Source organism: Hemicordylus capensis, chromosome 4 (assembly GCF_027244095.1).
Source record: "Hemicordylus capensis ecotype Gifberg chromosome 4, rHemCap1.1.pri, whole genome shotgun sequence".
Lineage (NCBI taxonomy): Eukaryota > Metazoa > Chordata > Lepidosauria > Squamata > Cordylidae > Hemicordylus > Hemicordylus capensis.
The window spans coordinates 258933942-258960471 of record NC_069660.1 but is presented as its reverse complement, the minus strand read 5'-3'; the positions used below and the strand labels follow the sequence as shown (position 1 = coordinate 258960471).

The window sequence follows — 26530 nt, the reverse complement described above, 5'->3', positions numbered from 1 at the left end:
ATGGCACACTTTGCCTTACTTACATTGGAAATAATGTAACACAGAATTGTGATGGCACCAGTTTAAGTATTTGTGGAAGAGTGCTCTCGCACAAGACAGCTGGCTTTGTGTTGGGTGGGCATTCATAGCAGTACAGGCAGTTCAGAACAACCTGTGTTTCACTGCACATGTCAGCCATTAATAGTTTTAATAAAATAAAATATAATACTACAGGTTGAGTACCCCTTGAGTACCCCTTACCCCCCTGCGTGGGACCAGAAGAGTTCTGGATTTTGGATTTTTCTGGATTTTGGAATATTTATAGATATCTTGGGCATGAGATCCAAGTCTAAACATGAAAGTTTACTGTATTTTATAAAAACAGAGCAGACACAACAGAGCACTAAAACAGACGCCAACAGAGCAGGTGCCAAACTGAGCATGCACTCTTTGCTCTCTCTTGCAGGTCAGGGATGGAGGAGCCCCCTTTGCTGCCTCCTGCCAGGGGAAGGCCAGTTTAAGGGTTAACCTGAGGGAGTCCAGGTTCCTAGAGAGGCTACTGGGAAGAAACATTTGGCAAGGGTGCCTTCCCTTCTGGCCCCTCCCCCGAGAAAGGAGCCTTTGTGTCTTTTCCTGCCCATGGGATCTGCAGCCACCCCCCCCCCACCGAAGAAGATAACTCAGCAGTTGCCAATGTAGGTGGGGTATGTGGGAACCCCAGAGCCGCGGTGGGGGGAGGCATTGCAAGGGAGGAAAGCAGGAGTGGGCTTGGGACAACAGGACCACGGGAGAAATATCCTGGGTGGGCAAAGAGGGGGATGAGATGTGTGCAGCCTTCTGAAATAAGTAAGTCTTGACTCCGTGTTTAAGAGCAGCAAAACTGGGAATCTGCAAGTGAGTGAACTGAGGCATTTGTTGTTGTTGTTGTTGTTATGGTGTGGTATCCAGATTTTGGAGCGTTCTGGATTTGGGATGTCCGGATAAGGGATTAGATTTGTAGCTAATAAGTGGGATCAAAACACACACACACACACACACACACACACACACACACACACACACACACCAATTGCTCATCAGCAGAGATACAGAAATATGGATAACATCGGTTGCTTTATAGTACTTAACAGGACATCAGTAGTGTGTAGATTTGTATCTAACACAGCAGGATCAAAACACAAGCACACACACAGAGAGGAAAAGAAGTGTAGCCACAAGTTAAACACAGACCAGCTACAAAAGGCTGCTTCTTTGGAGAATAAATAAATTCTGAAGTCACCAAGGCAGCTCTGTCTGTCTGATTATTTTAAAAATGAATACTACTAATAATAAATAACAACAAGAAGAAAGAATGCTGAGCCATAGTGGTACAGTGGTTACTGTGCTGGACTAGACTGGGGATATCAAGTTCAAATCCTATTCAGCCATGAAACTCATTGGGTGACCGTGGGACAGTCAACCTCAGCCTAACCTTCCTCATAGGGCTGTTGGATAGGGATGTGCACAAAACTGATTTGCCCGGTTCGGTTCCAATTCGAACCAGGTTCGAACCAGGAGGGGGTGGTTCGGTTTTGGTTTTGCTCGCACCTCCCCCTGGTTCAGTTCAAATTCGAACCAGTTCAAACTGGTTCAGACATCCAAAAATTGGTAGGATGGTAGCTGGCACCCAGGGGTACCTGCAACCCAAACCACAAAGCAATCGGACACTCGTATGATTTTTTTAATGAATTTTTGAAAATTATTTTCATTTTTTCTCATAGGGTATAATGGGACTCGAACCAGCCCATTATTCCTTATTGTGGAGCACCCATGGGTGCCAACAACCATGCAAACCCCGAAGCAATTGGACACCCCTATGATTTTTTAAGAATATTTGAAATATTTTAATTATTTTTCTCATACGGTATAATGGGATCCGAAACAGCCCATATCCCCTATTGTGGAGCACCTAGGGGCACAAAGGTGGGGTTGGTAGTATACAACCATGGGTGCCTACTATCCACAAAGTTCCAAGGCAATTGGACACTCCTCTGATTATTGGTGAATTTTAAAATTATTTTGGAATTCCTCATAGATAATAATGAAGATTGCAGCAAATGTATAGCTTCACTTCAGGGAGAAAGGGGTGTCCTAGAGTGGAGTGTGGTGGGTGGTAGTTCCCAAGGTGGGCAAGGAAGCTATCAGAATTATTTGAAAGGAATTGGGCAAAAGGCTGATTTTTAAATGATTTTTGAAGTTTATGTGACTGTAAGGTTTTTCTCCATAAAGAAGCATGGAGGTATCAGCAAATGTTTAGCTTCGCGTTGGGGGGAAAGGGGTGGCCTAGAGCAGAGTGTGGTGGGTGGTAGTGCCCAAGGGTGGCCAGGAAGCTATCAGAATTATTTGAAAGGAATTGGGCAAAGGGCTGATTTTTAAGTGATAAAGTGATAAGGGGGTGCTGGGGTGGCCCAGAGCGAGGGTGCCAACCACCCCCATGGATTGCTAACCCATGGGGTACTGGGTTTTGTTGTTTCTGAAGTGTTCTGAGTGTAGATTCTTTGGTAGCATATAAGATTTTCAATGACAAACCATGAATCCACTCTCATCTGATAACCTTAAAGACACATAAACTTCATAAGTCACTTAAAAATCAGCCCTTTGCCAAATTCCTTTCAAATAATTCTGATAGCTTCCTGGCCACCCTTGGGCACTACCACCCACCACACTCTGCTCTAGGCCACCCCTTTGCCCCTGTCATGAAGCTATACATTTGCTGACACCTCCATGCTTCTTTATGGAGAAAAACCTTAAAGACGCATAAAATTCAAAAATCACTTAAAAATCAGCCCTTTGCCCAATTCCTTTCAAATAATTCTGATAGCTTCCTTGCCCACCCTAGGAACTACCACCCACCACACTCCACTCTATGACACCCCTTTCCCCCCGAAGTGAAGCTATACATTTGCTGCAATCCTAATTATTCTCTATGAGGAATTCAAAAATACTTTAACAATTCACCAATAATCAGAGGAGTGTCCAATTGCCTTGGGGATTTGGGGGTGGTAAGCACCCCTGTCTGTCTACCACCCACCCCGCTTTTGTGCCCCTAGGTGCTCCACAATAGGGGATATGGACTGGTTCGGGTCCCATTATACTCTATGAGAAAAATAATTAAAAATATTTCAAATATTCATAAAAAATCGTAGGGGTTTCTGATTGCTTCGGGGTTTGCATTGTTTTTGGAACCCATGGGTGCTCCACAATAAGGAATAATGGGCTGGTTTGAGTCCCATTATACCCTATGAGAAAAATAAAAATAATTTTCAAAAATTCATAAAAAAATCATACGAGTGTCCGATTGCTTTGGGGTTGGGGTGGCAGGTACCCCTGGGTGCCACCTACCATCCTACCAATTTTTGGATGTCCAAACCAGTTTGAACCAGTTCAAATCGAACCACCCCCTGGTTTGGTTCAAATTTGAACCTGCAGCTCAAACCTGATGGCTGGTTCAGTTCGAATTTGAACCTTCGAAACACCCTTGCTCAAATTTTAACTGGTTCAAATTTGAACCGGTTCACACATCCCTACTATTGGTAAGATAAATGTAACCATGTGCACCACGCTGGGCTTCTTGAAGCACAGGCTATGCATGCAAAAGTAAATAAATCTATATAAGCCACAGATAAAGCAGAGACCAGTTACAAAAGTGGAGAACAAATGCATTCCTAAGTTACAAGGGCAGCTCTGCCTGCCTGTTTCAAAAATGCATATATAAATAAAAGAAAAATCACAGATTTTTCAATGATGCTTGCTGAAGCTATGAACCATCTCCTGTAACTGAGAGGACACCATGGGAAGCAAGGATGAATGAGCACACCCTCTCCCTACCCCATGCCTGCTGAACAGATGGATGTTATTCTCTGCCTGCCTTGGGTGCCCACCACTTAGTCTGGGTGTTCTAGCCTGGGTGTTCTCCATTCTAGCAAGCAACATTTAAAAAAAAAAAGATATAACTTCTTTAATTCTTGCCCAATGAACCATAACCCCCAGTGGACTTACTAATGTTACATATACTGTCTACAACCCAGAGGAAAAACCTAGTTAGCTCTCTGCATAGCAAATGGATTTTAAAATTTGTTGTCCTTCCAACAGAATCCATTCATTCTCTACATATACCACACCCACATGGAAGTGGTGTAATTTTGCAATTATTTGAAAAGCAGATTGGACTCAGAAATCCATGCATATGCAATAAAATAACTTTCTGGCTTCTTATGCCAGTTTCTAATCTAATTAGTCCAGTCTTACAGTTTGCTGTTCCTTCTAAAGTTTTGTATAGAATGCCATTTTGGAATGGGCCATAATGCTTTGAATACAGATTATATCGGAGAGCAAGAGAGAGAAAGCAGAGGTTTCATTCCTCCCCTCCAAAAAAACACAAAGAAGCCAGCAAAAGATCAGACTTACCAACAGTCTGCCTGCCAGCTTTCTAACCAAAATGGTGATTGGATTATCCTGAATAGCTAAAAGAAAAAGACTTCCTCATGCTGATTGGCAGCCTAAGGAGTCGATCAGACTAGTCCCACTCTGATTGGGATGGAGGGCAGCCCTAGGACCACCCACTTTGCAAAAACCAGTGAGCATGTTTATTGGCTCCTGCCTTATTAATATTAATTTTTAAAGATCTGGGGATTTTTATTTGTTCTGTGTTACCATCGCCCACCCTCATAACTCTTAAAGCAGTAGCAGGCAAGAGCAGCAGGGAACCACATCGCGGGGCAGAAGGCACACAAAATGGAGACAGAGACAACATGGCTGACTGAGAAATTTAAGGTGAGCGCTGTCCACTTTGACCACAGATTAGATCTGCCCCTGGTAATGTCACTGAGGGAAGCCACCACACTGTCACTTCAGCATTCAGCCTACCTGATGTTGCACATCACCCAAGATACTTGCCCACCCTTGGGTCTTAGCACTTGAAAATAATTACTTGTTTGGGACCCTAAGCTGTGTCATCATGGGATAATATAAATAAGGCAATAACAAGGGAGTCATGGTATCTGTAACTCGAGAGAAAGTGTACTTACACACCATTCAATCATCTCTCTGGGGAGGGGAATTGGTCACAGATATATGAGTGCTGGTTGGGCATCCATCGATCTATGGTTAAAGCATGCTGCTTTGCTCCATGCACAGGAAGGTACCTCACTGATGTCTCTGGAACCTAAGTGTTGACTATCTGGACCTCAGAATAATTGAATTAACCCATGTCAATGTTTCTCTGCAGAATTCGAGACTTCACAATGGTACCACAGTCCCTTGTTTTTCTCCACTATCCACTATCTCTGAAGGAATCATTCAGTCTGACCTCCTGAGAAACAAATCACACCCGCTTCGAGGGACTGCAGGAACACACTGGAAGCCCTTGCATAACTCCTCCAGTCCACCTGCATGCACACTCTTGCGCAAGAGCCCTTAAGAGTTCAAAGTGAACCAGTGAGGTGTAGCGGTTAAAGTTACAGACTAGGACTGGGGAGACCTAAGTTCAAATCCCCACTCAGCCATAAAACTCACTTGGTGACTGGGCCTGCTGCTTATCTCTCAGCCTAACCTACCTCACAGGGTTGTCATGAGGATAAACATAACCACGTACACTGCTCTGGGCTCCTTGGAGGAAGAACAGGATATAAATGTAAAATCAATAATAAAGTGGTGTCTCCACTCCAGAAGTACTCTGTAAGGTCAGAAACATGTGGCTGAAGGTCAGCGACATGTTTCCAGTCATACAGAGTATGGGCAGTGCTCCAAACTACTACTACTACTACTACTACTAGAGCCCCTGGTGGCGCAGTGGTAAAACTGCTGCCCTGTAACCAGAAGGTTGCAAGTTCGATCCTGACCAGGGGCTCAAGGTTGACTCAGCCTTCCATCCTTCAGAGGTCGGTAAAATGAGTACCCAGAATGTTGGGGGCAATATGCTAAATCATTGTAAACCGCTTAGAGAGCTCTGGCTATAGAGCGGTATATAAATGTAAGTAAGTGCTATTGCTACTACTACTACTACTACTACTACTATTAGGGATATTTCTATACTGCTCTTCATCCAAAGTTCTCAAAATGGTTTACACAGAAAAATAAATAATACATAAACAAGATGGTCTTCTGTCCCCAAAGCACTCACAATCTAAAAAGAAACATAAGGTAGACACCAGCAACAGCCACTGGAGGGATGCTGTGTTGGGGCTGGATAGTGCTAGTTGCTCTCCCCTTGCTAAATATAAAAGAATCACCACTTTAAAAGTTGTGCACTTCATTAGTCAGGATGTGAGCTAGAGACTCCAGTTCTCTTCCCTGAGTATAACCTCATGGTGATGATGTAATCAGGTATGTCAGTCATTATACAGCAATAGTTCATCCATATGCATTCTATCTTAATGTTTGTCCTGAGTGTCTCCACAGCCTGTCTGATGTGCCTTTCCTCTTGTTCAGGAATATAATTACTTAATTAGGATTCTCCTGACTGAGCACAACATCAAAAGATTATATGCTGTGATAGAACAATATTATAGTTTTTCCTTTAACGATTTTTAACTGAGCCATTGACAAGGATTATTTGCATCTGGCAATCTTTGTAAGCACCATGCTGAAGCAATTCTCCTAATATGGCCCCAATAGGATTATGTTGACTTGCTTCCTATTCATACATTGCTGCAATAATTGCTCTAGGAACCTCTGCTGCGAACAGGATCTCAACTTGACAACAAGATCGAGATTTTTTTGTTCTTGTCTGTTGTGCCTTAATAGTCCCAAATGAAGTTCTATGCAGAAGTGTTGATGTTTAGCTCTTGCCATTGCTGAGTTTCAACAACTATACAACCACCTCAGAGAAGTCACCATAATCTGTGATGCAAACAGGTGGAGTGGCTGATGTATGAAATTGCATTCATTGTAATAATGTTTACTCCATTTTAATAATGTTTTAATCCCTTTATTTTTCAGTGGAGCTAGTCATGAAAATAATTGTGTGGGTTTGTTTTCGCACTGCCCCAACTAGATAGCACCACCTCACCTAGATCACCAACACAATAAAGATTTCACAAACAACTACATACCAATAAATTTATTCACAGTGATGATTATTCACATTGACACAGCATTATTCTACTGATAAATTGCCAGTGAAGCCTAGTGGACATTATGTTGGACCTGGACTGGGAAGATATGAGGTCAAAATACATGTCCTGAACCCTCTAGGAGGCCTCCTGGACAGGACACTCTCTCAGACTCAGTTGTCCATCCATAAAATGTTAATATATATGCCCTAATTCTAGGATGGTTGTGAGAACCAATGAGGAAAAGTTATTAAAAATGTTTTACAGACTAGCGTCTCTTAATATTTGGCTGATGCTCATGAAGCTCCCTAATATATCTGCAATGCCGCCAAGGCTGGTGTTCTCATCCATTATGCTGATTTAAATCATAGTTGGGGAACACAGTGATCTTCAGTTTTATTATCCATTCTTTAGTTTTTCTCCAGTTTGATTATTCAATCTTCAATTAAGAATAAGTTATCTTCAAGTTTTGTCTCAGTTTGATTCTCCAATAATGCAATAATGTTATTTTAGCATGGTATTTTATTGTTCATAACATAGATATATAGAACATAGATATGCGTAGTGATAATATTGCTTTAAGACAATTTAAAACTGTGAAGTATTTATGAAAAAAACATAGCTGCCATTGACCTTCTGAAAACATCTTTTAAGTTAGCTACATCTATAAAGAATGTCTCGTCTAAAACTACATATATGCAACATTTACAGTGGATCATATTCCTTTATTCTAGCCCGTATTCTAGAGCAGCCTAAGCAAACTAGCCCATCTCAGACTTTAAACTGAATCATTAAGACAGAGGGCACTTAAGATAGGAAATCTAGGGGTGCGCTTTGGCTTTATGCATAAATGGAACCAGAGACACTGAACGCTCCAACTAGTGTTAGCCTTTCCTATCAACATGTCTCTGTGTTGTTTTCTAAGGTACGCAGCATACAAGAATACAACTGTAAAGTATTGAGATGATATTTAGGAATCTGGCATAACTACAATATTCAGTATTGTCATTTTCAGTACACAGTGGCCAACCTCCAGACTAAAGCTCTATTTGCATAAAGATGTTGCCCTAGCACAGAGGTTTCCAACCTCTGGTACTCCAGATGTTGCTGAACTGATATAAATGTAAAAATAAATAATAAATAAATAAACTACAACTCCCATCATCCCCACGTACAATTTGTTGTGGCTAGGGATGATGGGAGTCAAAGTTCAGCAATGTCTGGAGTACCACAGGTTGGGACCCCCTGCTCTGGCACAAAGATGTTGCATTAGATGTGCTACATCAGGAGCTACTATTCCAGCTAGTCTTGCATTAGTGCAAGCATGTTTGCACTTCCACAACAAGGTGGTACACCTCCTGCTGTGAAATGTCTTCCTCATATATTTTGCAGGGCACTTTTGTGCACTAGTGAATGCACAACTTCGAACATCGCAGTGACTTCACACAGCTACATGACTGTCTTGTACTAGCGTAACTTTGTTGGTTGCAAAGCACATTGTTAGTCCGAATGCCGACCACTCTATTCTTTTTCCAGTTCTATCTTGTTAAAGTATATATACAAAATAAATGATAAATTAAAAATGCTCTAGAAGCTTTCAAAAACATTATACTGTACACATAATTATAAAATATGATTATTTTACATTTTTAAATATTCATAATTGTTCAATAGTATTTGTATCTAAAGTAATTGCATTTGCAATTTAGATAACTGATACAATATATTGAATGGTATTAATATAATCCATACCTAGGAAAATAAAGCTAGGATGATCTCCATAGCAGGTACTTGACCAGGTTTACTAATAATAAACATGGATCGGGCATTTAGTTATCAGAGAATGAGCACGGATCTTGTCTGTAGCATGACAAAGTGGCTGTATCTTCACCTAGTCTGGCATGGAGGCCATAGGAAATGAGCAACCAATACTTAAGGAACTGAGGTAGTCATGGAAGTTATGAAGTTACAAAGTCCTTTGTGTTGATAAAACACAGAGCATGCATTTAAATTTTTTTTTAAAGGTCAGGTTTTTAAGTTGTTACCATTATTCAGCAATAATGGAAGACATTAATGGAGATGTTAATGGAGAATCATGTTCCAGAAGACGGCTTTATGTGTATGTTTTTCCTCTTTTATCTTCTTTTCCTCTCAGTTTGGTCTTTTGTGAATACAAATGGTTGTTGCTTCATTCTAAAATCTATACATAATTCAACACAACTATTGTTGGTGCTCTTTTATTTTCAATCAACACCTGAACAGCAGTTTTTGCCTCCCATCACAATTCTTTCTCTCCACTTCATCTCCATGTAGTTATGTAATACTGCCACCTTAATTTCACCTTCTCTTGAAATAAGGTTTATTTTACACACAGTCAGTAATAAATCTTCCTTCTAACTAATATAGGCTGACTTCCCTGAATAAAAATTAGGTGTATTTTTATTCAGAATTTGATAAGAAAAATACGAAGCAATAAGAAAGAAAAATGATCAAAAATGTTTATAGAAATATGTATTAAGTTTAAGCAATATTAATTAAAAAGAGGTGCAGTGACTGAGTGTATATATTCTTGAAGGTGGGGAGTAAGTCAGCCTCATTACCCTCAGTTTTGCATTTTAAAATGTATATATAATGCTGTAGGATTCCAAGTAACTTTTAGGAGTCTAAGTGGTCATTGCCACTTTTATCTTCTATTACATATGATAGCGTTTCTTCTTTGATACCAAGGGCATTGTTATCTTCCAAATTTATCACTGTTACTTTCCAGTCAATGTTATTTAAAGAAGTCCCATGATGGTAAAAATCTTCACTTCTACAACCTTCTGTTATTTCTGTAAATGAAGCAGAATTTCTCTCTCCCACAATTTGATTTACATTGCCTCTTGAGCTCTGGAATACAGATAAGTTATTATTCTGTCCTGCAGCTATCTCATTCACTGCTCCCTTTGTTGTATTATTATCATGATTGTTGATCTCCCGTGCATTTACATCCATATCTTCTCTGGCATGTAATTTCTTTAAACCTTGATATTCTTTCAGTGCCGCTGACATGAGTAACCTAGAATTATCGCCATACATGAAGTCTAAGGTATTGTCAGCATAAAGTCTGTTAAAAATATTATTTGCAATCTTATTAATGCAACAGCTTTTTTTAAGGCCTGCATGGCTTTTGTCAAGTCTAATTACATTTTTGCCTTGCCACAACAAATGTGGGGTATTCATCAATAAATGTAGCCCCACTTGGTTCTCAATATCAGAGGCTTTTCGGTAAACACATCCTCTGATCTCCTCATTAGTTGGTTGTATTATGGCTGTAAGTATAGGACAATGTTGTCCACAAATAGCATGAAGTTTATCCAAAGAATCTTGATCCTCAAGATTATTCCTGTTTGAATTAGCATTGCTAGTTGGCTGGCTCTGAACAGGCTCGTCATGAGAAGGCTGTTCTGGATGCACCTTATTGTCAGGTAATCTAAATTCTACAGATGCAAATGCTGGGAAATTTGAGTTAACCTCTGTACTCTGTGGTGTTGAAGTGGTGCATATTTTCCTCGTTGCTTCAAAATGCAAACTACTACCATACTGGCTGTTTTTGCTTTTTAAACTCAACGCATCAGGGAAGGGCTCCGAATCACTGTTATGGGGCATGTTGAAGTAGTTGCATTGATTATCACAAGGTTTCACCATGTCTTCAAGTTCGGAAGATGATATTTCTTTGAGTGGAGGCTGCGGATCCAAATTCCCAAAATGCGAATATGGAATGTCATCACTATGATTGTCAAACACTGTGTCGGCTGACGTTGTGTCTATGTTCCCATACATTCCAGAGTTCTCAGGAGGTGACCTTCTTATTAAATGGTTTTCCTTAAGAAGCCATTTCCCTTTATCAATCAATACTCCCCCCACTTCATCAATGTTTGTCCTAGGCTGACAATGTTGGTTTGTGTATTCATCAATATAATAAGCTTCTTCACCATTAAGACTGAATTGTGGTGCTGGCAATGTAGATTTTTCGTTTCCCTCTGCATTGCTGCTTATATCTTCTGGGATTGCATGTGGAGCTAGGGAAGACACTTTTTCATTAGACCAGATGTTATATGCTTGACACAAGGAAGGAGCTTCTTCCATTACTGTATGAAAGGATTCTTCTGCATCTTTTTGTAACAATTGAGCCATGTATGGAGGGCCAGGCTTAGAAGTGGGCCAAAGCGAAGCTTCTGCTTTACCATAAAGTCGCTCAATAGTTCTTTTCACATACCCTGTATTGTATTCTCTCTCATACCTTGCTTCCTCTGCACTTTCATTAGTCAAGTCACTGGAAGACCTACAGTTGTAATCACTGTCATCTGTCTCTGGCCGATAATCTGACAAATCAGAAGTGACAGGGCTCTTTAAGCATTTTTTTAATTCAGAAGAATTTGAATATGAGCCATATTCAAGTTCCTTAACTATCAGTTTTACTCTGGATATTGGTTCTTTTTCACATGTGTCCACAGGAATTTGCTTAGATTCATAACAAAAAGATAATGGTGATGGTGATAATTGCCCTGAAGTTTCTTCACAAGTACCGTCTTCCTCCAGGTCTTCCTGAACAGAATTTTCTTCCCTATCACAATTTGTAGCAATCTCAGAAGCTGAAGTAAAATGTCCACTTGAGTTTTCTTTTCCCCACAGTGACTCTGCACATCTTTCCTTTTCTGTGCTCTTTAATTCCTTATCATCCAATTCAGAAGTTTCCAGATCAAAAGTATGGTCTTTATCATTAGAGGTTACGCTGTGAATGGTTGAGTTAGGTTCTTCTGAAATTCCCGATTCTTCATTATTAAATGATGTATCTGTATTTCTTTCCTGAGATTCTTGCAATGAAAGGTCTTCATTTTCTTTGGGTAGCTCCTCCACTGAATCCAAGCCACAGTTATTTGATTTATCATGAGCACAACTTGGATTCTGCAGTGCACTGTGACTATTTAAATCAATTAGGTTTGATTTCTCTGTGGGCATACTGCAGTTCTGTTCCTCACTAGAGCTCTCTAACGCATCAGGCAACTTGTTTGCATCTGTAATTTCTTTCGAATTCAAGCTATTGTTAGGAATCTTGTTTGGTTTTTCCTGTTCTTCAAAGTCTGGGGTATTTTTAATTTCAACCCGAGAAGCATTTTCTTGGCAGTATGCAAGCTCCTGTTTTTCTATTGGCATCACGGAAAATACTAAATTGTTTCCTGTGCACTTCTGCAGATTTGAGACTGCAGCCTTCAAGTCTTCAGCTTCTTCTTTGACCGCAACTTGTTTCAAATACTGCAATAGCAAATATATTTCAGAATTACAGGTTGTCTGTACCATGTCATCTTTACACATACTGGACAAACTTTCTTTGAGGTTGAGTAGAAGGAGCCAGGCTAGGAGGAGCTTAGAAGATCCAATAAGTGCAGGAGAAGAAATGTCTGTCAGGCAACTTGATTTTTCTGTGCACTCGGTAGGATTATTTTCAACTTTGAGCCTTGCTGATTTCAGTTGATGCAGCAGTAGACTACTCACACAATCCATCTGTGCATCAGTTCCAAAAATATTAGTGATGGCTTTGGGATCTACTTGGGTCGCAACCTCAGAACTGCACTTTTGATAATCACTTAAGTTTGGATTATCAATTTCTGACTGAATTTTATTTCTGTCATTTTCATGTATTATATTACACATAGATAGTTTTGTATTGTTCTGCATATCCGATTGTAATAAGTACTTGGCTTCCTCTATAAAGCTTTCTTCAGCATCTGTCAAGCAGCTGTGTCTTTCAGACAGCTCTTTAACTGATGCTTCAACAGCTTCTATTTCAGCAAAATGATTTAGTGTTCTATTGGATAGTTTACCTTCACTAATTTTATTGTTCCCTGTTAGGTGTACATTCTTCCCTAGTCTTTCTTTATCTGAAAAGGACTTAACAGATAACTGATTCATTTTTCTGTCATTTGAATGTAAAGGAGCTAAACGCTTTGCTCGTGTTTCAGCATTTGGAAATACGTTCTGCAACCAGCTTTGGACGTAGTTTTCAAGATAATGTTCTGTAAGCTCGTTTGTAAAGTCTGCGTGACTGAAATCATTCAGTGTTTTGGTCTCATCTGACACATTGACTTTAGTAATTTGAGCACTTTCCATTTTTTTATTCTTTTTTGTCTTTTTCTGTTTTGTTGAAGACTTGTGCGACTTCTTTCCCTTTTCTGCTTCTGCCTTATTACCACTTTCTGTTTCAGTCAATGACTTCAGTGAAGCTAGATGAGCTGATGTTTCCACTGTTAAACTGGTGGGGTCACATGCATCTTTTTTCATCCTTTCAATTTCATTTTTTGAAGAACCTTCAATCAATAGCTGACCTTCCAGTTTGGCAGATGGCAGCAAATTAAGTTTTTTGTCTGGTTTGGATTTTATCTTGGGCAACTGTCTATTTAGATTTTGTTTTAGATTGGGTCCAAATTTTTGCTGGGGAGTCATTGAAACCTGCCTAGATACATCTTCTTTGGTGCCTACATTTTTATTTGAGCCATCTGAGTTGCCAACAGGAAATTCCAATACTTCTTTATGAATTGTGATTTGGGTGGAAGAATGCTGTGTACTGTCCCTTGTGGTATGCATTTTGCAAGTCTTTATTTCATTCTCAACAGTTCCTTCCACTGATATTTCATTCAGGTTCTGCTGAGAACTCAGATCTTGCTCATTGTTATCTGAAGAAGATTTTCTTTTCTTTTTCTTCTTTTTCTTCTTGCTTTTAGAAGATGCAGCTTGGCTTGCATCAGAGAGATGTGTTGGTGTAACACATTCAGCACGACCATTCTTGGCAGTGATAAAATTGGAATTTGATACTGTAGGAGTCATTTGAGCACACTGAAGTGCCGTATTGTTAGTAGGAGTCATTTGAGCACACTGAAGTGCCGTATTGTTACTTTCAGCAGGAGGTGGGTGTATGAAAGCCTGAGAAGAATGTAATACTTTACAATGGTTGCATATAATCTCCTCACTTTTTGACTGAGACCATTTTGAATGGCTGTTGAAGGAGCTTGCTGTTGTAGCACTTTGATTAGCCAAAACCTGTCCCAGATGGCACTTCCTTGGAGAGGATTCTGCATGACTGATATGAGAACTGGATGTTAAACTGTCATGTAAACCTTCCTTTACAACTGATTTTTCAAATACATTCTGGAATAAGCCATCCCCATTAGACAGTTCTAATGAATTGCCATCCATTCTGGCTTTGTGATCTACTCTGCTCAACATTTCTTCCTCTGTTTGGTCTTCCAAAGATTGTTTCAGTGCATTATTGTTACATATTTCACTACATTTGGGACTGGTAACACTTGTTGTTTTGCTACTAGCATGAGTGACCACACAATATTCAGATTTGGTTTCACCATTGTCCATTTCTTCACTGTAAGAAAATTGCCCCACCATCTTTTTTTTTACTGCTGTGTCTGAGACCACAGTTACACTTTGAACCAATGCTTTCTTTTTTCTGACTCTTCTAGGCCCAGGAGTAGGAGGTCTATAAAAACAAGGCTTGACATTATCATTATCTGCCTGGCTTAAATCTATGTTCATAGGACTCTGCCAGATGTCATAATTGCTAGATTCCATTCCACTAGCAGAGTTTTGATCAGTCACTTCAGTGCAGATCTGCTGCAATGCGACATCACCTTCAGCACCGTTGAAGTCCTCTCCGTTGTTTGTACATGTCAAAGCATTTAATTCTGATGACTCATCTTCTTCAACTGTTGCAGAGGTGCCAATATTAGCATTGCTATCACCAGAAAGTCCTGCTCGGCTAACAGTAGTTGTCCATTTGATGGTTTCCTCTTCTTTTATCTTGAATCGGACTCGCATTTCAACTGTCATACTGCCATCTTGATTAAGATGAACAGACTTCTCAACGTCATCCTCAGGAGGCACCACAAATAAATCTTCACCAACGTGTGAATGATTTTCCGTTACGCCCATGTCATTCTCGGGTACATAAGAAAAATCTGAGTTGTTATCGTTACTGTAGCCTTTAGAAGAAGCAGAAGCAGAGAAAATCTGTGATCTGGAGCTTGAGTCTACCTGTACACTCGCTTTCAAGCAATTTATTGAAAATATCCCATATGATATGATGAGGTGAAAAGTGCAGAAGACAATAATGATATATAACCATCCAGAGTCACAAGCAGCAGACAGGCAGCAAAGAGAAAAGAGAAAGAAACACAAACAGAGAGAATTGTCAGTATAGAAATAGACAAACAAAATTGCATTTGGGGGGTAGGATCAAGATTTGAAAAATACATATAACATTACCAGTAAGTGATCAGACTCTCATTTATGTTGACATTTCTTTTTAACACTTCTGGTGGGGGGTGGGGGTGGCATCTGTATCCTTTCAAAGTTTGGAATTATGTTAATACTTTGCTTTTTAATGGAACTCCACTCATACTAGGTTATAGCCACTGACAAGATGTGTTTCTGATCTTGTGGAGCACTCTGGATTCTAAGGGCTCTGGCACAACAATGGGCATGCAGAGGGAAACTGCACCAAGGCACAAAGGCTCCCAACGTGTCCCTGCAGTCCCTCGAAGTGTGCCCACTTTGTTAGGATGTCAACCAACTTAGACTCCGACTTAGACTCCGTCTCTACAATTACCTCGGTGTCTGATGTGGAGGTGTCCAATGACTCCCCTTGTGTGATTAGGTTAGATCAGTTCCAGTTTGTGACTCCTGAGGATGTGGACAAGCTGATTGGAATGGTGCGGCCTACCACCTGTTCTCTTGACCCTTGTCCGACATGGCTTATATTATATGGCAGGGGGGTTGTTGTAGAAGGCCTGGTAGAGATTATAAATGCATCTCTGAGGGAAGGTAGGATGCCTCCTTGTCTTAAGGAGGAAATTATTAGACCATTTCTGAAGAAGCCTACCCTGGATTCCTCAGACTTGAACTACAGGCCTGTCTCTAACCTTCCGTGGCTGGGCAAGTGGCAGCCTCCCAGCTCCAGACAGTCTTGGATGAAACTGATTATCTTGACCCATTTCAAACTAGATTTCGGGCTAGCTATGGGGTGGAGACTGCCTTGGTCAGCCTGATGGATGATCTCCAATTGTCAAGTGACAGAGGAAGTGTGACTCTGTTGGTCCTTCTGGACCTCTAGGCGGCTTTTGATACTATCGACCATAGTATCCTTCTGGAGCGTCTGAGGGGGTTGGGAGTTGGAGGCACTGCTTTGCAGTGGTTGCGCTACTACTTCTTGGGCAGGTTCCAGATGGTGTCCCTTGGAGACTGCTGTTCTTCAGAATCTGAAATTTGGTATGGTGTTCCCCAGGGCTCCATATTGTCTCCAATGTTGTTTAATATCTACATGAAGCCGCTGGGAGAGATCATCAGGAGATTTGGTGCAGGGTGCTATCAGTATGCTGACACCCAAATCTGTTTCTCCATTTCAGCATCAACGGGAGAGTGCATAACCTCCCCAAATGCCTGCCTGGAGTCGGTGATGGGCTGGATGAGGGATAACAAACTGAGACTGAATCCGGCTAAGACGGAGGTACTCATTGTGCGGGGTCAGAACTCGAGAGATGATTTTGATCTGCCTGTTCTGGTTGGGGTCACACTTCCCCAGAAGGAACAGGTACGCAGTCTAGGGGTGCTTCTGGATCCGAGCCTCTCCCTGGTGCCCCAGGTTGAGGCGGTGGCCAGAAGTGCCTTCTATCAGCTTCAGCTGATATGCCAGCTGCGTCTGTTTCTTGAGGTGAACAACCTCAAAACAGTGGTACATCTGCTGGTAACCTCCAGACTGGATTACTGTAATGTGCTCTATGTGGGGCTGCCCTTGTACGTAGTCCGGAAACTACAGCTGGTCCAGAATGCGGCAGCCAGGCTGGTCTCTGGGTCATCTCAGAGAGACCATATAACTCCTGTATTGAAGGAGCTACACTGGCTGCCGATGTGTTTCTGGGCAAAATACAAGGTGCTGGTTATAACCTATAAAGCCCTAAACAGTTTGGGCCCTGGGTATTTAAGGGAACACCTTCTTCGGTATGAACCCCGCCGCCCACTGAGATCTGCTAGAGAGGTCCGTCTGCAGCTGCCACCGGCTCATCTGGTGGCCACTCAGGGACGGGCCTTCTCCGCTGCTGCCCTGAGGCTTTGGAATGCGCTCCCTAATGAAATAAGAGCCTCCCCATCTCTGACAGCTTTTAAAAAGTCTTTAAAAACACATCTCTTCACCCAGGCTTTTAATTAATGTTGTTTTAATGGTTTTAATGCTGTTTTAAAATATTATTTTAAAATTTTTAAATTGTTGTAATGTGTGTGTTTCCCCCCTCCCCATTTTTGTCTTAACGAATGTTTTACTTTGTTTTTATCCTGTTGTAAACCGCCCAGAGATGTAAGTTTTGGGTGGTATAAAGATATTTTAATAATAAATAAATAAATAAATAAACCACTGCTAGTATGTTCCATACATTCTAATGAATTTTTTATATATTTAAAATATCTATAGATCTAGCCTTTCCATCCAAAAGTATTTGCCAGGCAGCTTAATATCAATATAAAAATAACACATATACAGGCAGAATCACAGTCCCACAGCAATAGAACCATGACATTGAATAAGCATAGAAATCCTACAATTAATTGCCTGCTCTCCCAAATACTCTCCAAAATGGCACAGTTTTAACTTGCCATCTGCAACCCATTAGTGAAACTCAGACAAGTCTCCCACTGGAGGAATTTCAAAAATCTAGGTGACACTACTGAGAAAGCCCTGTGTTTCATAACCATCCGTGCACCTCAGTAGGGGAATACAGAGCCTGCAAATATGATCCAAAGCAAGTGGGAAGATGGCTGCTCAGAACAACTCAATTCCCTTCTGATCCTCTGGAATCTTTCCTATCAGAATGCCTAAGTGTAATATCTATAGAAGCAAAGCACTGGACATACACTAATAAATGTTGTTTATTTAATCCTACAGCTAGGATGTTCAAGGTTAGAATGCAGATATATGTTGATCAGTTGTAAGTCGCAGGATACAGACATATCACACATTGAAAAGGGAGAAAATATGTCCTATGAAGGCTAGTGGAAACCTGGATGGCTTATTTATTTGCTTATTACAATTTGTTTGTTGGTTTATCTATCACAATTCTATACCACCTGACACGTGCATCCCCAGGTGGATAAGTTAAAACACAATATAAAAACAGGATAGATTGATTGAAACCATTATGATATAAAATCAATTAAAATTAACTAAAAGCCGGATAAAACAGGTGCATCTTAGGGGTCTTTTTCAAAAAAACAACTATCAGAGATGGACAAAATGCTGATTTTAACAGGGAGTGCATTCCAGAGCCCCAGGGCAGCCACAGAGAAGGCCCGGTCCTGAGTCACCACCAAACGAGCCAGCGGCAACTGTAAACGGACCTCTCCAGAAGATCTTAATAGGTGGGAAGGTTCATGATGGAGCAGGTACTCACTTAAGTACCAGCCAGTGAGGGCTTTATATAGCCAGCACTTTGTATTTCTCTTGGAAACTTATCGGCAGCCAGTGCAGTTCCTTTAAGATAGGTGCTGTATGGTATCTTCGGGTTATCCCAGAGACCAGTGAGGGCTTTCTGCACCAACTGTAGTTTCTGCACCAACTGTACCAACTGTAGTACCATTCTGCACCAACATTCTGCAGTTGGTGCAGAATGTGTACCATTCTGCACCAACTGTAGTTTCTGGACAACATACAGAGGCAGCCCCTCATAGAGAGCATTCTAGAACACTGAAGCTGACTTATGTACGTTGAAACATATGTTCTTTGTTGCAGTTTTTTCCTTTTAATTTATGCAATAAAAAGGTCTGGAGAGAAGTATTGAGCATTACAGTAGTCAAGCCTGGAGGTTACCAGCATATGTACCACTGTTTTAAGCCATTTCCTCCAGAAATGGGCACAAATGACATATCAACCGAAGCTGATAAAAAACGCATTGCCTCAACCTGAGAGACCAAAGATAGTTTTGATTCAGTGTAATCTAGAAATTTCCTCCTAACCCCTGCAGTTTTCAATTGTGTGTGTCTTGGATAAAAGAGAAACCCAAAAAAACATGTATCTAATGAAAGTTATGTCAAGATCAGGGCAGTCATTTGCTGAGATAAGAGTTGAAATAAGGTAAGGATGGTACTTTTGCACAGATACAGTTTTACAAGCAGGGAATATTACATTTGTTGTCTAGATTCAAGTCATGGGTAAATTTTCATCACAATGTTATAGTGACAAAGGATGACATGTACTGAGCACTGTAAATACACTCTAACTGTAACTTTATTGCTTCTATATATCTAAAAGTACTCAAGCTTGAGAGGAAGCATATACCATCTGAACTTAAAATGAAGAGTTATTAATCAATAATATGGTTTTTGAATTCTTCTTATGATCTCAAATGAAAATATAATAAAAAATGCATGAAGTCCATCAAAAGAATAGTGGCAAGGACTAAGTCCCTAGTGCTTAAAGTTCTCTCTAATTTCTTTTATACATTCTTCTACATCTTTACTACATCCTTGCAGGTTCTCTCCCTTTTCTCTCTTGTGAGTGTCTGGCTAGAAGTTCTGTATATTATTTTTAGAGCTGTTAATGTCACTTTCCCTTTTCTTTTTGTAAATCAACAAAAACAGGGAAGTTGTTTTTTAAAAACTGAGAATCTTAAAGGAACTTACTTTTTCTGCCCTCTGACTTTTCTGCATTTGTTCTGGGGTATACACGATTAGAGACCCCTGGGAGTTTACCAGGCAATGAATACCTATGCGGATCGTAATTCCCTGCTTTGAAAGGTTCTCTTCCTGCTGCCACAACAGCTCCAGAGCATAGTATCAGAGCCTGAAGGCTGGGGACCTGTGAAATAAAAAACAGACCAGGCTCTTCACAATGATAAAGGAAAATCAATCAGAATTTTATGACACAGGAGTTGGATTAAAAGCCGTGGCCAACATCCTGACCGAAACGGCACATGCGCAGTGAACAAACTTGCAGTAGCACTGGATGTCCACATAGCTAGAATAAATTACGGGGATTTTCAAAATTGTGCTCTTGTACTGTGATACGAACATTCCTTGCAAAACAAATTACACATCTTTTTGTGCTAGTGCAAACATGAACACAAGCTTCAGATATAGTGCAAGTAGCTAGCCCACCCAACAGCCTTGCACTAGGGCAACCAGCCAGTGATTCTATGAGCAACTGATACCTTTGGAGAATATTTGACATAGTAAAGAAAGATATTTTGCTATCAAGGTTATTTTATGTGAAGATTTACTGTCATAAACAAAAAACAAATGATTTATCTTTTTCATGGCTAGATTATCAAAGTTTTGTGACCATTTCAATTTGAGAGTGAACTGTAAAATATTCATTTTGATTCTCAGAACATTATTTACTACAACATTACTACAGGCCATTCAGATAGAAAATAAAAAGACACCTGAGCCATCCTTAGCTGAGAATGTATATGTTGCAAACTGTACACAAACTCTTTGTGATATTGAAACGCTTAAGTATACATGGATCTTCCACACCCACAAGGATTTCCTCACTCAGTTCACTTGACAAAAAACCTCTGTGCCCACTCCATTGAAGTAAATGGGGGGAGTCTATGTGTCAGGAGCAGCTCAAGGTATGCAACAATGTGGCTTTGATCAGAGCATAGCTTCCTAATATATCTTTCTCCGAAGCCTTTTTCCTTCGTCAGATATTGACAAAGTATATCACTCTTTGAATTTCAAAACCTGTGGAATGTTGGCTATGTAGAATGTTTCAAAAACTGTGGGATCTCAACTATTAAAAAATAATATGGGGCAAGTGCATGCATTTATGAATAATGAAGTAAGCTATTTAAGCACTGAGAGAGAATGTTACCAAACCCACTTAAAGGGCTGGAAGCAGAAGTACCACCCCCAGCCAGTCACTCATTCTCCTGATCTGCTCATCATGCTTAGCACAGCGTTCTGTAAGCGTGATTGTGCCTGTTCACATGATCGAGAGACTGGGGTGCCTCAGCCTACTGATCATGGAAATAGGGGCATTCACGCTTTAAATGGAGTGAGTGGTGAGTTGGGAATGGGACTTCCTACCGTCTTCCAGGCCTGTAAACATGTTCAGTAGCATTCTCTCTGAACGCCTGAGCAAGTAATGTTTTCCCTTTATCTATTTTTAAAAGGTTATTTTAAATGGAAGAGCAGGGGGGGATTTAACTTTTCTCCTGCTTGATTTTCTCCATGTTAAACCACCCATCCTATCTTTCTCATAGTAGACACAAACTACAGTTACATTCAAGTGAATGTATGTGTGTGCATGTAATGGAGTCCCAACATTTATTTTTAAATGAAAAGCAGCCTTGAGAAAGGGCAATTTTGAGCAATTCGCTACTATTCCTTGAAAAAAATGTTGGTGTTTCATTTTACACACAAACACGAATGTAACTATAATGTGAATCCTTGCTGTACACTATTATGAGATGACTCCAGCAGTTACCAGTCCATCAAGAGACCTGCTTTTGTGCTCTGCTGCTGCACTAAAGAAACAATATGGTGGAGAGGAGATATTGTGATTCTTCCTTTGGGGACCATAATAAGCTCTTGGCAGAGAGAGTGAGACCTGTGACTCATGAGCAACCTAAACATAGCATGGTACTTCAAGGGATTAGAATATGGCTACATGGGTGACAAGATTGAGGCCACTCCTGTGGATGACCTAGAAAAGCTTCTTAGTAAGCAAGAGTACAAACTGAAACAGGAAGATATGATTAAAGAGAAATCTACTTCTTCATTATAGACCAATTCTGCCTCCATGTCTCTAGGGCCAAACAACTTACATTAATAGTGTGTTTGCCCTGGCACGTTTGTTTCTAATTTGGTAAACAGCAGCTGCAGGAGGGGGAGAGAATTCAGATTTGGGGCCCTGGTGTGGGATCAGGGGTGCTAGAACTCTTTCTCCCTTACATGGTCCTAATCCAAACAGAGTTCTGTTTGCCCAGGGAAGCACAAATGAAAATTTCTGTCCCAAAGCAGACAAAGTGGCTGCTAATAGCCAAGCTACAATTAGGCCTGGAAAAAGAAGCCAATGGCCTCATATCAGCTTGGGGGACAATGCAGGATTGTGCAGTGTGACACATGAGGTTTTTGATCAGCCCGCACTGCTGTGTGGGTCTTTAAGGAAGCATTGGCAATCTTATGCAAGTGCACAGATATTTAAAGTTGCGCACCCACACTTTGGGAGTGCAACTTATTTTGGAAACAATGTAAGTGCCAGCACACAACCTCAAGTATTTGCACACTTGCACTTTTGCACAAGACTACTGCCAATTGTACATCTGATGACCGACAGCTAAAAGTGTGAAGTGATTCCACGGAAAAGCATTAAGCTTGGGGTGATCTGAACATTCCATCAGTGCTATTACATTTGTGAGGGCCCATTTGATATCATTACATGATGTTGCAGTCGTGTGTGAATCAGCCCCAAGAAGTGTGTGTGTGTGTGTGTGTAGATATATAGAGACAGACAGACAGACATAGTATATAGCATTCTTGTATTCTTACCTTTCTGCCGTCAGTAGCATATAATTTCACAACTGGATACTGCATTAACTCACTGATGTGGTCCAGAAGGGCCTCAAAGTTTTGTGTGTTCTTTTTCCCCAAGACAATCGTGCGTCGGATTCTTACATCGCCATTTTTAAAAACAAGCAGCTTCTTAGGGGTACTTATTCTGACAGGTCCACCTCGCTGGAACACTCCGCCTTCACCCTCTCGAGCTAATTGTATAGCCCTACGACGAGCACTGATAGGCCTGCTGATCTGCCATGGCAATGGCTTTTTACTGGCCGTCTCCAGGTTAATGGGCTTGATTCTCCTCTGTTGGGAGCAAATGTATGACTTTCCATCTTCTAGGTCTTCCAGATTAGTGACACTGTGTATTCCTCGAGGTGTTGTTATATTCCTCACCCCAAAAGGCAGTGGTACTCTTTTTGACAGGTTGTCAAGCAAGGCATCAAACGATTTGAAAGATCGGCTGTTAACAACCATTTTGACCCCATTAAACTGTGGGTCTCCACTTTTGTAAAAGCAGATACGTTTGGCCACAACAGGTTCAGTGACATTGAAGGGGCGCGCAGACAGAGACTCTTCACTCTCTGACATGTGGGGCTGAATCATTGAATAGTTGGTTGAAGGTGTTTCACTCATTTTGACAACAATCTGGAAATAAGGAAGCAGAAGTAAATGTTCTCTTGTGATCATAGCAATAATGCAGTCCTCATTTCTGTAAAGTCACAAAGGAGATGCTAACAAAAGCAGCGGCAGTAAATCTTGCCAAAAATCAATGACTGAAATAGGTCCAAGCTGTTATCTCTATATTCCACAAAAGACTGGCAGGATTAAGCTAACAAAGCTTCACTTACAAATATGTGCCCAATTCTCCAATGTATTTTCACATATCTTATCATTTTGGTACAACAGAACATTTTTACTTAGCAGGTGGTACTTTGTCACATCAGAATGGTAATTAGATGGGGTTTTGTTTTAATAGTGAATGTAATGGCAACACTGCTTTTTTCTTTATCACAGATACATTCATATAGAGGAATAAGTCCAAGTGTGACCCAGTCAACTAGTCCAAGATTAAAATGCAGAAAAATCCAGATGGAAGTTGTCCTCTCCCATGCAACTGCATAGTGCCCTTTCATTTTAATAGGACTTGTGCAGGATAAATTTTATCTGGACTATGTCCATGGTCTCATGTACATCCATTTTATATCAGTGTGGTTCTGTTGATTCTAGTAGGGTTTCTCCTCAGTAAATCCAGACAACAGTATGAAGACCAAATGTATTATAAGATTTCTTTGTGGAACCACATAATATGCAGTATCTTCATTTAAATGAAAGCTGGAATATATAGTTTAAAATAGTTTATTTATAGTATTTCATTTACAGCCCACCCTACCTCTTGGACTCAAGATGGATAACAAGATATTAAAAATTCTGCATGGAATTGGCAAGATATATCTAGTTAAAACAGAATACACTAGATAATCATACTTAATATTTGTGCAGCACTTTTCTGATATGTTCCAACCACTTCATTTACCTCCATATTGTAGATGTAGGGGCTGAGGATGAGATATTGCGGCTGACCTAAGGACTGGACATGGAGTTTATAGCTTATGCTTTTACACACTCCATTTTACCAATTGATTATTGTTGCAAAAATAGATTTAAATAGCCACATAAGTTCATAGATTCAGCAGTTTAAAGACAGCAAGAACAAAATGGTTTTATGATGCTTCCAAAAAAGGCTCAGGGGTTGACTCTGATGAAACTTCAGATTAAGTTTCACATTTGTGAGGCAAATATTAACCATGCCTCTCTATATGCCCTTGCCCTTTGAACCTTGCACATAAATGGTCAAGAGAACCTTGCACATAAATGGTCTTACAGATCATACTGTGGCAAAAGGAGGGAGTGGTCTCTCTGAGTGCTGGTAGGCTCTGTGAACTTTACTATGGTTGTGGGAATTCATCACTAAACCACTAGAATACATTTCCCTCCTGAAAAGTGCTACTGTTTGTGTGGAGGGATATTGTTGTTTCCTAGAACTCAAAACTGCTAAATGCAGTGATTGGAAAACAGCAATCTAAAACATTGTGCCTGTTTTATTCTAGGAATTGTGGACATGGGCCTGTGACAACCATCAAGGTATGCTATATCCAGCCCTCTGTATACTAATGGAACTTTGAATGTCCCCCCTTATAACACTTCGGTTCTTACAGGTTGTGCACCCTTTTCTTCCAGCAGTTTTGCACATATCTCTGTCAATATGAAAACGTCTGCTTCTGCTATCTTCCCTGTAAGACTATTTGCCAGTAGTAAGTCTGTTATGTGGCTTTGGTGTTTGTTGTGGTAGGCTTGCATAAAACATGAATACATGAGCACTTCCTGATACCTGTCCTCTTGAGAAAGATGACTGCATTTCTCTTATGTTAAGCATGCCCAAGCCATTCTCATTACAGCCTAAAGTTTGTGTGCTTTCATATAACTATTTGTAGGTTTTTTTAACTTTAAAAATGGTAAAAGACATGCTATTTTTCATTTGCAGAATTTCCCCCTGAAATTAAATACATTTAATACATATAAATCAATCATAATGATCTCCATGCACTTTCTAAGTAAATGTGGTGTTGGAAGCTTTGAACTGTCAATGTATGTGTCAGAGTGAGATGTTAACAAGAGAGTATGATATGTTACCTTTTTTAAAAGTTACAGTTCCTTAATACTGGAAAAGCTATCATAACTGAACAAACCCCACCCCCAGCAACCCAACGTTTTTAACTGAACATAGGAACACAGGAAGCTGCTATATACCAAGTCAGACCACTGGTCCATCTAGCTCAGCGGCTTCTCCAGAGTTGCAGGCTTGAGTCTCTCCAAGCCCTGTCTTGGAGATGCTAGGAAGGGAACTTGGAACCTTCTGCATGCAAGCAGGCAGGTGCACTTCCCAGGGTGGCCCTACTTTAGCAAAGGGGATAATTCATGTTTGCTACCACAAGGACAAACAGGCACCTTTCTCTTATATTTTAGCAGATGAAGACTAATGCTCCCTGTTCATCTTAGCACAGCTCCTCTTCAGTGGCTTTTGTGTGAGTCCCGTGTGTGTGTTTAAATTATGATCTCTTGTGGGACAGGCAACAATTCTCTCTCTCTCTCTCTCTCTCTCTCTCTCTCTCTCTCTCTCACACACACACACACACACACACACACACACACCATTTTTGTTGAAAAGTGGTATTTAAATATTTGTAATAATAATAACATCCAGTAGGGATCTGCCTGAACCGGCTTGGGCAGCCATGGGTGGGTCAAGGATTGGTTCTTTTAAAATGCAGTAAGCAGGTCCTTACCTCTCAATCAATATGCATTTATTAATCTACATAATACAATAACCAACTAATACAATAACAAAAATACAATTCGTGACATAAAAATCCACCTCGGCCCCTTACTATACTCTTGATTCAGGTCCTTACCTGCTCCGCTGCTGCCCCACCGCTTCTCGGGGTGCAGTGCCCACTTCCCAAAAGGCCGCACGTGGCTGCAGTGCTGATACCAGAAGCCTGTGTGTGGTGTTGGCATGTATGTGGCTGCCACACATGCATGGCAGCCATGTGCATGCTGATTCCACATGCAGGTTTCTGGGAGCAATGTGGCATTTTGGAAAGCAGGTGCTGCTCCCGGAAAAGCGCTGGGGTAGTAGAGGAGCACATAAGGACCTGCTCATCTGCTTTTTAAAGAATCCAGTAACCACCCCTCCAGACTGGTTTGAATGCAGGTGCCTGAGCCAGTTCAGTGCTTCCCTAAGTAGGCGCAGAACTGGTTTGGGCACATCCCTAGCATCCAGACACTGACATGCCAGGGCT

At 40.7% G+C, this 26530-nt stretch overlaps 1 protein-coding gene across 1 annotated transcript in view; it reads right to left on the bottom strand.

Moving 5' to 3' along the window:
* Positions 1-23312, bottom strand: part of RP1 (RP1 axonemal microtubule associated) — a 339664-nt gene extending 316352 nt beyond the window's left edge. The window contains exons 1-2 of the mRNA XM_053242771.1: positions 22659-23312; positions 19785-19959 (exon numbers count right to left, since the gene is read on the bottom strand). Coding sequence (XP_053098746.1) covers positions 19785-19959; positions 22659-23303 — 820 coding nt within the window. The 5' untranslated portion in view covers positions 23304-23312. The remainder of the gene's footprint in view (positions 1-19784; positions 19960-22658) is intronic.
* Positions 23313-26530: the final 3218 nt, after the last annotated feature.